The 14,257-nt window shown below is 38.5% G+C and overlaps 1 protein-coding gene across 6 annotated transcripts in view; it reads right to left on the minus strand.

Moving 5' to 3' along the window:
• Positions 1–14,257, minus strand: part of LOC145252658 (scavenger receptor cysteine-rich domain-containing protein DMBT1-like) — a 488,297-nt gene that overhangs the window by 121,588 nt on the left and 352,452 nt on the right. For all 6 annotated transcript variants that reach the window (XM_080112426.1, XM_080112429.1, XM_080112430.1 and 3 more), the window contains one exon: positions 13,819–13,963. In XM_080112426.1, the coding sequence (XP_079968552.1) occupies positions 13,819–13,963 (145 nt within the window). The remainder of the gene's footprint in view (positions 1–13,818; positions 13,964–14,257) is intronic.

The following is a 14,257-nucleotide window of genomic DNA, read 5'->3' on the forward strand; positions in this document are numbered from 1 at the left end:
CAACAGATGGACAATTCTAGTACACATTTGAGATGTTCCCCGAAGACAAAAATGTAAAGAGGGACAGATCTGGTGAGCAGAGTAGCCACTCCACGAAGATCAGTATATGATGTGCAACTTCTGAGACACCCTGTATATATATATATATATATATATATATATATATATATATATATATATATATATATATATATATATATATGTATGTATATATATATATATATATATATTTTGTTTTTTTCAAGCGATACATACGGTTAATATTGGCGCCGCCTCGGAGCTCATTTTTTATTTACTTAGAAAGTCGCCCTTTTAATTTGTTTGGACGTATATAACATTTTTATTCATTTTATTATTTTTTAAAACAGTAATATAGCTATATATATATATATATATATATATATATATATATATATATATATATATATATATAGTAGTAATATACTGCTATATATATATATATATATATATATATATATATATATTGCTTTATATATATATAGTAGTAATATACTGCTATATATATATATATATATATATATATATATATATAGTAGTAATATACTGCTATATATATATTGCTATATATATATATATATAGTAGTAATATACTGCTATATATATATATTGCTATATATATATATATATATATATAGTAGTAATATACTGCTCTCTCTCTCTCTCTCTATATATATATATATATATATATATATATATATATATATATATATATATATATATAGTAATATACTGCTATATATATATATATATATATATATATATATATATATATATATATATATATATATATAGTTACCGTGCATAGAATTTCCAAACAGATTCGAAGAAGTATTTACGAATGCTTCAATTCGGTGACCTTGCGTTTGGTATATACTACGAGACCTGCTTTTCCGTCTTTCCGCAAGGATAGTTTGCCTTACATCAAAAATAGTAATATTGTATATCAGTTTAGATGCCAGTGCGATGCTGGTTATGTTGGGCGAACATCCTTGCACCTTTTGACTCGTATAAACCAGCATGTTCCATCGAAGATCAGACAAGGGAGGATGGGGTTTGGTGGTCTCCCTCCTTCTGCAGCCTTGGACTCTGCTATTGGCCAGCATTTGGTTGACAACCCGTGCTGTGCCGATAGATATAAAATAGATTGGTTCGAGGGGCTACATAGAGCGGATTACTCCAAAAACCATTTAAAGATTTTGGAGGCCGTCTCTATCGCGGTGCGTCAATCTTCTTTGTGCCGGCAAAAAGAAACATCAAACGCATTGTTTCTCTTTGGGGAACTTTGAATTTTTTCTCCCGCTTTTTTTTTTTTTTTTTTCTCCCTCGTTGTGCCAATATTTTTAATCGTTTTTAAACGTAAATAAATTTAATTAATGTCACCGTACGTTGGAACATTTAATAAGTTCCCCAATAGAACTCTTTATTTTCGTTATATTATTATTTAGATTGCTATCGATTTACTCCTGACGAGATGATAGCCGAAAGAGCTCTCGAGAAACTTCCGCCTAGTATTTTATTTAATATATATATATATATATATATATAGTAGTAATATACTGCTATATATATATATATATATATATATATAGTAATATACTGCTATATATATATATATAGTAATATATTGCTATATATATATATATATATATAGTAATATATTGCTATATATATAGTAATATATTGCTATATATATATGTATATATAGTAATATATTGCTATATATATATAGTAATATATTGCTATATATATATATATAGTAATATATTGCTATATATATATAGTAATATATTGCTATATATATATATAGTAATATATTGCTATATATATATAGTAATATATTGCTATATATATATATATATATATATAGTAATATATTGCTATATATATATATAAATAGTAATATATTGCTATATATATATATAGTAATATATTGCTATATATATATATATATATATATATAGTAGTAATATATTGCTCTCTCTCTCTCTCTATATATATATATATATATATATATATAGTAGTAATATATTGCTCTCTCTCTCTCTCTCTCTATATATATATATATATATTGTAGTAATACATTGCTATATATATATATTATATATATATATTATATATATATATAGTAGTAATATATTGCTATATATATATATATATATATAGTAGTAATATATTGCTATATATATATATATAGTAGTAATATATTGCTATATATATATATATATATATATATATATAGTAGTAATATATTGATATATATATATATATATATATAGTAGTAATATATTGCTATATATACAAGAATAAAAAAGCATTGGAAATGCAAAAGGATATAGGGATGGTATGCCAAAAAGTATACAAACAAGATAGCTATGAATGGCTAGGCACATGGAAATAGAATTGCATCCAAAGTATAGCCCTATAGCTTTTCTCCAATCTTCATTCCGTGCCATCATTACGGTTGTAAAAAGCTATAGGGCTATACTTTGGATGCAATTCTATTTCCATGTGCCTAGCCATTCATAGCTATCTTGTTTGTATACTTTTTGGCATACCATCCCTATATCCTTTTGCATTTCCAATGCTTTTTTATTCTTGTTAATTAGTATTTTTACTTACAGTCTTATTTTTAAACTTACATTCATGATAGTATTGTCTTTTTAAGGAGGCGGCTTATTGCCGCCTCCATTAGTAGCAGGTCGCTTCCTGCTGGGTTTTAGGTCTTTGGGTTTTGGGCCTTAGGAGTTGCCTCTTGGTCCTACATCGGTTCTATATTACATAGAGAGTGCTACCGCCTCTCTGATAAAACAGTTAGAGTATTATAAAGTTCTAAAATGTTCATACTTTCACTATTAAATTTTTCTTGGTTCATTCTTTGGCGTTTTGGCAAAGATTTGGCAGTTTTTGATATTTATATTTATAATAGTGTGTGCATGAGGCAGCTTCTTTCCCCTTGGGATCCCTGTTATACCGTGCTTTTGAGTCAGCACGTGAGGCAGCCTTCTTTTTTTCTGGTTCTTTGTTATAAAGAGCACGTGAGGCAGCTTTTTTTCCCTCGGAATCCCTGTTATACCGTGCTTTTGAGTCCGCACGTGAGGCAGCCTTCTTTTTTTCTGGTTCTTTGTTATAAAGAGCACGTGGGGCAGCCTTCTTTTTTCTGGTTCTTTGTTATAAAGAGCACGTGAGGCAGCTTTTTTCTCCTCAGAATCCCTGTTATACCGTGCTTTTGAGTCAGCACGTGAGGAAGCCTTCTTTTTTCTGGTTCTTTATTATAAAGAGCACGTGAGGCAGTTTTTTCCCCTCGGGATCCCTGTTATACCGTGCTTTTGAGCCAGCACGTGAGGCAGCCTTCTTTGCCTCAGGATTTGCATGATACTTAATTTTTATTATTTCAGCATTTTTCTGATAGTATTCTTTTTGCTCAGATAATACCTTGACTTTGTTTTTTTCATAGTCTATATTTCTCTGAGCTTTTTTACTACGTGCTGACTTTGGCATTTTTTATTAAATGTAAACATATAACACTTATGTGTATCTTACTATAATATCACTTATCTTATAGCAAGACAACTCTCGTAGAATTGAGATACTGCCCCGTCACCAATAGTTAAAGTGTGGAACGGTATATACACCAATAGTGTAGTTGTTATCTTTATATGAAGTCCTAATCAGTGACAGTGTGAGGTTACTTGGTTAATTTATTGTAGTTTATTTTAGAAAACTTACTTGTTTTTATTAGTAGATTGTGTATAGTAGCCACAATATCTAGTTATTTTTGTGGCTAGGGCTTGGATTTTGATTCTTTTTGGTCAGCTTCCAGTGAGTTCTTAGAAGATGACTTTCTTGCAGTTTCTTTTGCGGTTAATTTAACTTATTTCCTTTGGCGTTTGGTGAGTTCTTAGAAGAACTGGTCTGATCGACTTTTCTTAGCGAGTGAAGAGATTCAGCTGCATTTAACAATGGTTGCTATAGGGTATTTTTGCGCATGCGTGAGAATTTCAAGTTTCCTCCTTATTTTTCAATAGTTTGACAGTAGTCATGTGTCTTTCTGCTAAGAGCGACAGACGTCAGTGTTAGCCGTGATCGTCTAGAGGTTAGGACCCCACGTTGTGGCCATGCTAACCTAGGTTCGAATCCTGGTCACAGCATTGACATTTTGTACATATTTTACAGTCCAAAATCTGAAGAAGAATTATTTGTTTTTATAACATTGTTTTTTGACGTCGTACTTGCTGATAGGTTACTCTTATAACAATTTTGATCAACTGAGATAAAGATTTCGTGGTTTCATTAACGCTGGTGGGTTACTGTTTAAAGAAAAAACCTTAATGTTCACCTCAAATATTCAGCGTCCAAGAAATATAGGCCACTGGCAAACTGGAACGTCTGTGAGCATCCGGTGTATTATTTGGAGCTGTCCCTTTTGAGAGAAGTTCCATGTTCGAAGTGGTCTGTCTACATTGGGTATATAGTGTTTAAAACTTGTTATTACACGTAATCTTATTTAATTATGGAGTTAGCTAAAAAGCGATGGGTCACTGCACTTTTCCGTGTAAAGAGCAGTCGATTGATGCTTGAACTGTTGTCAGCGACCGTTCGTACACCGAGATACATCGTCTCAAAAGAAAGAAGAAAGAAGTAGAAAGAAGAAAGAATAAAGAAGAACAATTGGCCATTTTTGTACCCTTTTTTTTTGCTCTCTTTTGACATGTTAACCGACGTTCTGACACTCGCTGGATTCATAAGACGCTTCTCTGTAAGAATATGTGCTTTTTGAAACTTATAAGTTGATTTTAGTTGAGATTTGGATAGTTTTGTTTTGTAGGCGTATATAGGCGTGTACGGGCCATCCCTATATAGAGAGTGCTACCGCCTCTCTGATATATATATATATATATATATATATATATATATATATACTTCAGGTTAAGGAGATTAATTTTCTAAAGCATTCTTTGTCTTGCTTAGAATAATAAAAATTCTTTGATATGAAATTCATTTCAATGAAAGTTTTTTGAAATTCATTGAATTACAATTTAATATATATATATATATATATATATATATATATATATATATATATATATATATGAAAATAGAATGGAGGTGGAAGAACCTGAATAATCAACGTTTCGCCCGATTTATGCGGGCTTTTTCAAGAAAAAAATTTCGCATAAATCGGGCGAAACGTTGAGTATTCAGGTCCTTCCACTTCCATTCTATTTTCCTATCGTCGGATTTAATCCAGCTTAACAATCATATATATATATATATATATATATATATATATATATATATATATATATATATATATATATATATACAAGAATTTAAAGTGAAGAGGAAGAAACAAAATGCTAGACAATTCGTCTGTTTCATAGGTTTATTCAAGAGATTGAAGTTGTGAATAAATTGTTTTTTTTTAGCTGTTTTCAAATGTGAAGTATTTCGTTCTGACGTCTAGTTAGTGTCAGGTAATCAGAGTAGAAATATGGATAATTTTGTCAATTTTTTGTAGTAATTTCATTCATAAATTAGTTTGTTGGCTGTTTTTAATTGTTGCATACTATTTCGGTCTCCAGATAATGCCGGGTGATCAGGAGAGAATATGCACCGTTTCGGGGCCAACCTCTTGATAGCTTTTTTTTTGCATATCGGCTCTTTTCATTGAACTGAGAAGTGGTTAAAACAATCGCCGAGATGTGGTTAAAACAATCAAATGTTAAATTCGATATACTGCTGGTAAAAACTTGCTACTCTAAATCTCGACGCTCTACTTTAGAACACGACGCACTGTTGACAACACTTGCTACTCTGATATTTAAATCCAAAATTAACTCCAATTTAACAGCTAAATCTGACACCCAAGATCGCCATGGGCATGGAATATGTGACTACATTAAGGATGGCTTCCCATGTGGCAGGGATATCTCTAGAGAAGATCCTAATTTACCCTATATGTGCTTCAGGGTTGCACTTGCTAACACCACTGCATTTATATTTTCCCTCTATAGGCCCCACAACAGCGGAGTTACTATCTTTAAGAGCATATCTGAGAAAATAGACCACATACTGTCTTCACATCCCTCGGCTAACATCCACATCTGTGGTGACTTCAACGTCCATAACGTGGAATAGCTGACCCATTCAAATAAGACAGATGATGAGGGGAGGTTTTGTCATGATTTTGCCATTGCTTATGACCTCACTCAGATAGTTCGCGAACCCACCCGTGTGCCCGATACACCCAATCAATATGCAAGCCCCTTAGACCTTTTTCTCTCAACTTCCCCTGAGCTATGTTCATGTACCGTTCATTCTCCTCTAGGATCCTCCGACCACTCCGTCGTATCAGTTAAGATAAAAACGAAATGTAAGAAGCCCCCAGACGTACCCCTCCACCGTACTGTATACCGTGACTCTATGGCTGACTGGGATAGCTTCCGTACATTCATATCTGATTTACCTCTGCACTCCATGTTTAAAAAGGAAGTGTCCTCTATAGTATCAGATCTGACCGAATGGTTAATTGTAGGCATAGATTAATTCATACCATCTAAAAAATTCCAATAAAATAACAAAAACCTAACAGACAGCCATGGTTCTCCCCAGAATGCGCTGCTGCTATCGCGCACAGAAATCACTTTTTCCATAGCTACCAACGTAATAGATGCACTGAGACTAAAGCTGCTTTCAGGACTGCCAGCAACCACTGTAAAAGAGTAATAAAAAATGCAAGAGAGCTATATGCCCAGTCTGTTAAATCCAAAGTAGCTGATCAGCAGCTTGGTTCCCACCAGTTTTGGCAAATAACAAATAGGATCCTGAACAGAAGTGTGCGTTCTATCCCAACCATTATCAATGGACCAGAGGTCATCTCGTCAGCGTCAGACAAGGCCAAACTATTTGCAAAGAACTTTGCAGCTAATTCTACCCTATGCAACGAAGGCCATCAACTCCCCATATTTCCTCCTATAACACAGAACAAGCTAGGTAACATACAAATATCCGTGCATGAGGTCGCCACGCTAATAAAAAACCTAGATTCCAGTAAAGCAACTGGCCCTGATGGCATCTCAATTATAGTGTTAAAAAAGCTTCAACCAGAACTTGCTCCCATACTTACGAAACTATTTAAGCGCTGCCTTAAGGAGAAGTGCTTTCCGACTCCCTGGAAGACCTCATCAGTTTGCCCTGTATTTAAGAATTCAGGTGATAAGTCATCTCCCTCTCAGTACAGACCAATAAGTCTCCTCTGTGTTATGAGTAAGTTGCTGGAATCAATATTAAATAGAGAAATAGTCAACCATCTCAGCAGGAATAACCTTCTTAGTGACACACAATATGGTTTCCGTTCTGCAAGATCTACCGCAGATGTGCTGACGGTTATATCCCACAGGATTAGTGAATCTCTTGACAAAGGCTTCCTTTCTAGGGCAATTGCTCTTGACATATCAAAGGCCTTCGACAAGGTATGGCATAAGGGTCTACTTCACAAGATTTCCAGCTATGGTATAACTGGAAATGTTTTCTCAATCATTAAATCATTTCTCTCCGATAGGTTCATAAGAGTAGTGGCAGATGGACAAATATCGGAGGCCTGCAATATAAATGCTGGAGTCCCTCAGGGGTCAATCCTGGGCCCAACTCTCTTCCTGATCTACATCAATGACCTCCCTAAACACATACTTAAATCATTCGTTGACATCTATGCTGATGACACGACCATCTACGGCAACACATCAAAGGCTGTAAATGACAAAGTTCTCTCTGATTCTCTCTCCTCTGATCTCGAGCGCGTGGTTCAGTGGGGGAAGATGTGGCTAGTTACCTTTAATGCATCCAAAACCAAACTCCTATCCTTACATCATCAACGCTCTGATCCCCAGCTTGCATCAATTGTGATGGATGGCTCTCGTCTGGGTGAGGCCCCGTGTTTTGACAAGCTTCTGGGTTTGACCTTTACTCCTGATCTGAAATGGAACACGTACATCAAGTCTGTTGCCAAAGTCGCTGGAAAGATGGTGGGATCCTTCTACCGCTCCAAAAGATATCTCACTACTGATGCAATTCTCTATCTATATAAAAGCCAAGTACGTCCAAGGATGGAATACTGTTGCCATATCTGGGCAGGAGCTGCCAAAAACAGCCTATCATGCCATGACAGAGTACAAAATAGACTTCGTGGCTTAGAGGGGATGCCCTTTTCTCTACCCTGCAACCCCTCTCCCACAGAAGAGACGTTGCGAGCCTATCCTTGTTTTATGATTATTTTCATGGCAGGTGCTCGTCTGAACTCCAATCCCTGGTCCCCCCTCGCCAATCTTTCACGAAAAACACCCGTCTAGCTGAATCCACTGTGAAAAATTTCCCCCACTCTATATCTGTGCCTAAATCAAAACGCGGATTCCATGAACAAAGCTTCTTTCTTAGAACTGCACGCCTGTGGAACTCTGTTCCGTCTGCCTGCTTCCCTCCGGACTACAACTTGGATGTCTTCAAGTCTAATGTTAACAAATTCCTAATGAACCGCCCCCTTAAGTAAACACTCCATCAAATCTCCACACTAACGTAATGTACTTGCAATAACTCTTATCCCTGAGTGGCTTCCGGGCCTTGATAAGTGGTGATCACTGTGTAAAAAAAAAAAAAGAAAGAAAAATTAACTCAGTCTCTGAAAAACCAGGCCTTTTCTATTCAACTGGAAGCATCTTATTTGCATGTAATGTGACAATATCGCAAGCAAATAAAGAGAAAAGGCGGCCATTTTTTTCTTTCATTCTTTTTTGTCTACACAGAACTGTACAGACTGGATACAAAAAGGTTTGCACTCATTTTTTTAAGTACTTAATTACAGAAGGGCAACTTATTTTGCTTTTGGTAGCATTTTAGACCATACACACTGAAACCTTGCAAATTCTCTCTTGATTAACTGACATCTGGAAATCGAAGTATAACACCTTACAATTAAAAATAGTTTACAAACTAATTTATGAATGGAATAACTATAAAAAGAAGGTGACAAAACGATCCATATTTCTATCCTGATTAAAAGACACTAACTAGAAACCGAAAGGAAATATTTCACATTTAGAAAAAAACTAAAAAACAAAAAGCATAATTATATTCAAACCTACAATCTCTTATCGTCGAGCATTTTGTTTCTTCCTTTCTATTTTAAATCCATATCGTCGGATTTTTTTGTCCTTATATATATATATATATATATGTGTGTGTGTGTGTGTGTGTGTGTGTGTGTGTGTGTGTATGTGTGTGTGTGTGTGTGTGTGTGTTTATTCTTGCACATGAACCATATAATCTTCTGTTAAGATCAAAGAGCTTCATCGACCACTACCTTTTTTCCTTATCCCTAACAAAATGGAGCACTTTTAGCTTTTTCTTCCAAACATTATGCACCTCCCGAGGGGGGGGGGTTCACCTCAAACACACAAAAGGGAATAAATCCGAGAAAGTAGAATCTCCACTCCCATTGCACCTACTCTCCTGCCAGATCTGGAATCTCTCCAGCACCGAAAAATGAAACTCGTTTTGTAGTTTCCAGCTTCACGTGCACACAACATTTTGCGAGAACGCATGTAATAAAATACTGGCCGCCATCTTTGTTTTTCCTTTTCTCGGCCTGAACTCACTTACTGCACACCCATGGTAAGACTTCTGTTTTTCTTAGCTTCTGACCACACGCCCCCCTGATCTCAAGATCATATTTCGTAGTCTCTCATCCACTGTGGTGGTCGCCTCTCTCTACTTGGCCTCTGAGGTGTCTCGTCCTCCTTCTGTTGCTGCACATTCCCCTCCATTGCTTCGCCTTCCACTCATCTGATGTCGAGAATATGCCTTGATACTCCATCCACCACAATGTTGTTTTTGATGTTCCTCCCAGTCACGCGACCTCTACTCCATTGTGTGGTGCAGTGCACCTCCGGTGGCTTCACCCATACCTCATGCCCGAGTTTAATGGTCCCTGTGGCCTCTGCCTCTCTGCTTGCCGGCTCAACCCTGGGATGTCTCCAGGAATATGCGAATGTTGACAGTTGCAGAACCGTCTCTGGCACTTGCCCCAATCTAGGCGACATATACCAGTAGACAGCTTGCTCAGATGAGGTGCCTCCTCTTTCCGCAACTGCCTTTATGGTACAGTGGTTTCTCTCCACGATCCCATTGCCTCTGGGTCTGTAGGCAGCTCTGAAAAATTGTTGGATATTACATTTCTTCATTACTTCTGTCACTGCTACTGACTTGAATGCGGTCCGTTGTCGGTTAACAGCTCTTCCACGGGGCCTTGCTCCAAAAACACCTCATCGAGGATTGCCGGTATTTCATTACCTGTTCGTCCACGTAGCTTCTTCCATAGAGCAAATCGCCCGGGCCTGCAGTCAATCATGGTCAGGTAAAGTTCACCCCTGTAATGGGTGACATCGCATGCCAGTCTCTCCCAGGTCCCACTCACCCCCAATTGACCAGCTTCATGCATGCTTGGAGCAGGATCAATTGACTGACATCTGTTGCATGTCCTGACCACTTGCCTCACTTGCTCCTTGGTGATCCTCAGGTCAACTTTCTTCACCAAGTACCACGTCCTCTCTACCCCCATATGGTGCAGATTGTGCAGCTCTCGCACGCCAACATCATTTAGATCCGATGCAGCAACAACATCTTTCTTTGGCAAAAGCCAGCTCTTCTTCACTCTCGTGAGACCATCTGCTCGGTTCTACTCAGGAGCCACCATGTCTATGCGAAGCTTCACTAACATCTCTGCTGCCCCTTTCGTTCTTATCCTTTTTTCGCTTGAAATGAGGGACTTTAGCCAAGCAAACACTGGCAGAGTCTGTTTTAATGCAGATGTCATGCAGTCCCCATTTCAAGGCCAGATTGACCCCTTTGATTACCGCATCTAATTCCACTACATTGATGTGGCTGACATCATTTTTCTTCCTTAACCAGGCCGCATCTTCTTCAACTACTCCTCCAATTTCCAAAACGACCCCTGTTGCAATGCTGCTTGCATCACACCACACGACTCCATCAAATATTTGTGGTACGTTCCAGGTTCCCTGGACTAGGTCTTGCCGTTCTGCTTCTTTCAAGAGCTCTTCCATCATGGTGACCGTTCTTCCTCCCACTTTATCATCCCATCCTCTTCTTCTCTTCCTTCGGCATTCCTTTATGTAGCTGCATGCTGGTCTAAGCAATGGAGTAATGTCCAATCAACTTCCCGCATATGGAAAAGAGTTCCCATCTGTTGAGCTCTTACTTCAGTTGCGGGATCTCGTTCCCCCTTCGAAACTCTAGGCTGCCGGATGCACCTCGTTTCAGCCTTAGCCCCAAAGCAGTCCCTCCGTCTAATTTTTCCGGCGCTTTGGCGACCAACCCAAACCTCATCAAATGAGCCACTACCTCCTTGGCAGTTACCAGAGTCTCATTCACAAGAATGTCGTCTATATACGAACTTACTGCCCCATCTCCTTTTCCCATTGTTTCCAGAATCTTCCTAAGGATGGTTGACATGATCCTGGGTGCCGAATTCAACCTGACCCCCACTCGTGTAAGGCAGTAGGTTTTGCTTTTGTACCTGGCTAACTGGTATTTCCAGAGCTTCTTAGTGATGCGGAGTTGCAAATAGGCAGATTTTAGATCTACCAATGTAGATGCCCCATTCATCTGCCTCCATTCTCTAATGGTCTCACTGCACACATCTATGGTGTTGCCTCCAGGTTGCCACTCAACATGTTGGTTCAGCTCTCGGAAATCCAGGACCGGTCTTACTTTCCATTTAGTTGGTTGCAGAATGGCCATCAACAGCAAAATGCCCGACTCAATGTCATCCGTCCAAGGCAGCAGTATACCCTCCCCAATCCATCAGTTCAAACTCCTTTCTCACCCCTCCTCTGAGCGAATTAGTATAGCACACCACCTTGTTTGTCAGCAATGGCGCTTGATGTTTCCATGCCCACTCCACAGTCCACTGCTCTCCGTCGAATTTGGCTTGAAAGTCATGATCTTTGATCAACATTTTTCTTTCCTCTCCGGCCTTGTTGGTCCCTCTGGGAGCTTGCTCTGTCACTGCACACTCAGCTAGTCGAAACCTCATGTTGTTGCATGTGATGGTAACGCCTCCAAGTCGGCATATCATATCCATTCCAGTATCACTTGGACGCCAGGCACCAGATGATCGGTGACAATTGCATGGACCCTCATCCAGTGTTTCGCAATATCAATAGTGATGGTCTTCCTCCTTCGACACTTCACTTGCAACCCATTGAATGCCACTACTTCACCCTTCCCTTTCCATCTTCCGACCAGGGTCGTGTGCACCATGGTAGTGGTACAGCCAGTGTCGATCAGGGCCATAACTCCCCGTCCTTCCACCACAATCTTCTGCTTGAGCATCTGCTGCGAGTGCGCCACTATTCCCGAATCAGGGCGGCCTCTGGCGCTTCGGCTTCCCCTTGTCAGTTTCCCGAACTCCTGCATTTCACCGCTAAATGGCCTCTCTGATTGCATTTATAACACACTGTCCATTGCAAGAATTCCTGCAGTCTCTTCTCATATGTAGTCCCCCACATTCGAAGCATGCCACCCTCGGGTTTGGCAGACTCCTGCCCACATTCTGCTGTACCATTGCTGTTGTCCCTCCAGACTCCGTGGGCTGGGTGCTCACCAAGATCTTTGCAGTTTTGAGCAGCTCACTCACATCCAGCATCTCCACTCCCGGGACCTGCTGCAAACGTTTCGATATCTCTTCCGGGAACCCGGTAATGAATTTCATTTTGACTACGTGACTCGTGTGTCTTCTGATGCCCGACAACTCAACTAATCTCCTTATCTCGTTCGCGTAGACATCAACAGATTCACCAGTCCACCTCTTCTCCTTTAACTTATTAAAGGCCTCGAAAGGCCCCTCTGCAAAAGCTTCGATCAGTCGACCCTTGATGGCATCTGCGTCACCCTGATCTCGCTCACTGAGCTCTAGAAACAGTGGAATTACTGAGGCCACATCGTTCAACTTTTGAATCCTTGCCACAAGATCCACTTTTTTAAGCCACGCCACCACATCACTGTCGCCATTAAAAGGCTTAATCATGTTGCTTAAGTCAGCGTTGGCCATCACCGAAATAGCTTGCGCCTCATGTGGGTGGGAGGTGGGGGGGGAATCCACCTGAAACACACAAAAGGGAATAAATCCGAGAAAGTAGAATCTCCACACCCGTTGCATCTACTCTCCTGCCAGATCTGGAATCGCTCCAGCACCGAAAAATGAAGCTAGTTTTGTAGTTTCCAGCTTCACGCGCACACAAGATTTTGCGAGAATGCACATAATAAAATGCTGGCTGCCATCTTTGTTTTTCCTTTTCTCGGCCTGAACTCACTCGCTGCACACCCATGATAAGACTTCTGTTTTTCTTAGCTTCTGACCACACATTACATAAACGGTGGCTTAAAGTCGAGTACGGACTTCCCTTGTTCTATGAATTATTCATCTTCTACAGTATATAATAGGTGTATTTAAATATTAAATACATCGTTTATTTCTGGCGTAGAGAATTTGTGGAGATATAATATATGAATTATTAAGATTTCAAATATGAATTATTAAGATTTCACATCAGAAATATTCTTGAAATCAACAAGATACATCTGAAGAAAATCAAAGTTTACATTGAATTGTTGTAAGAATACCAAGATGAGACAAGTAGTGTAAATAATCAAAAATATATTAGATATTCAATTAAGTATTGGAATGAGAATTAGTTAAATTCATTTTGTAAATGATATTACCTGTATCCCAACATCCGGCATATGACACGGGCATCATTATCATCCCACTGGTCATCACACACTGTGCCCCACTGTTCTTGATAAAAGATTTCAACACGGCCAGATGAAACAATGTTGCTTCCAACAAGTCTTACCAATATAGAACCTGTATATATAATAATACCAGCACAATGAGCATTTTATTATCGTTTCAGTTACTGACAGACATAAAATTCACAAAAAAGAAATTATATTATTTGCATTCTTTTTATATTTATATTTATTTTTATATCTACATATTTACTAGCCTGGGTACCCGACATTGCCCGGTGGTTTCGGGTGCGTGTTGAGCAAAAAAAAAAAAAAAAAATTGTAGTAGGCAGGTAGGCTCGAACCTGTACTGCAAGGGAGGAAAAGAATGTGAAAGAAAAACAAAAACATGTGACGTCTTTGCCGTTGT

Source organism: Euprymna scolopes, chromosome 29 (genome assembly GCF_053919585.1).
Source record: "Euprymna scolopes isolate OS-2025 chromosome 29, ASM5391958v1, whole genome shotgun sequence".
NCBI lineage: Eukaryota > Metazoa > Mollusca > Cephalopoda > Sepiida > Sepiolidae > Euprymna > Euprymna scolopes.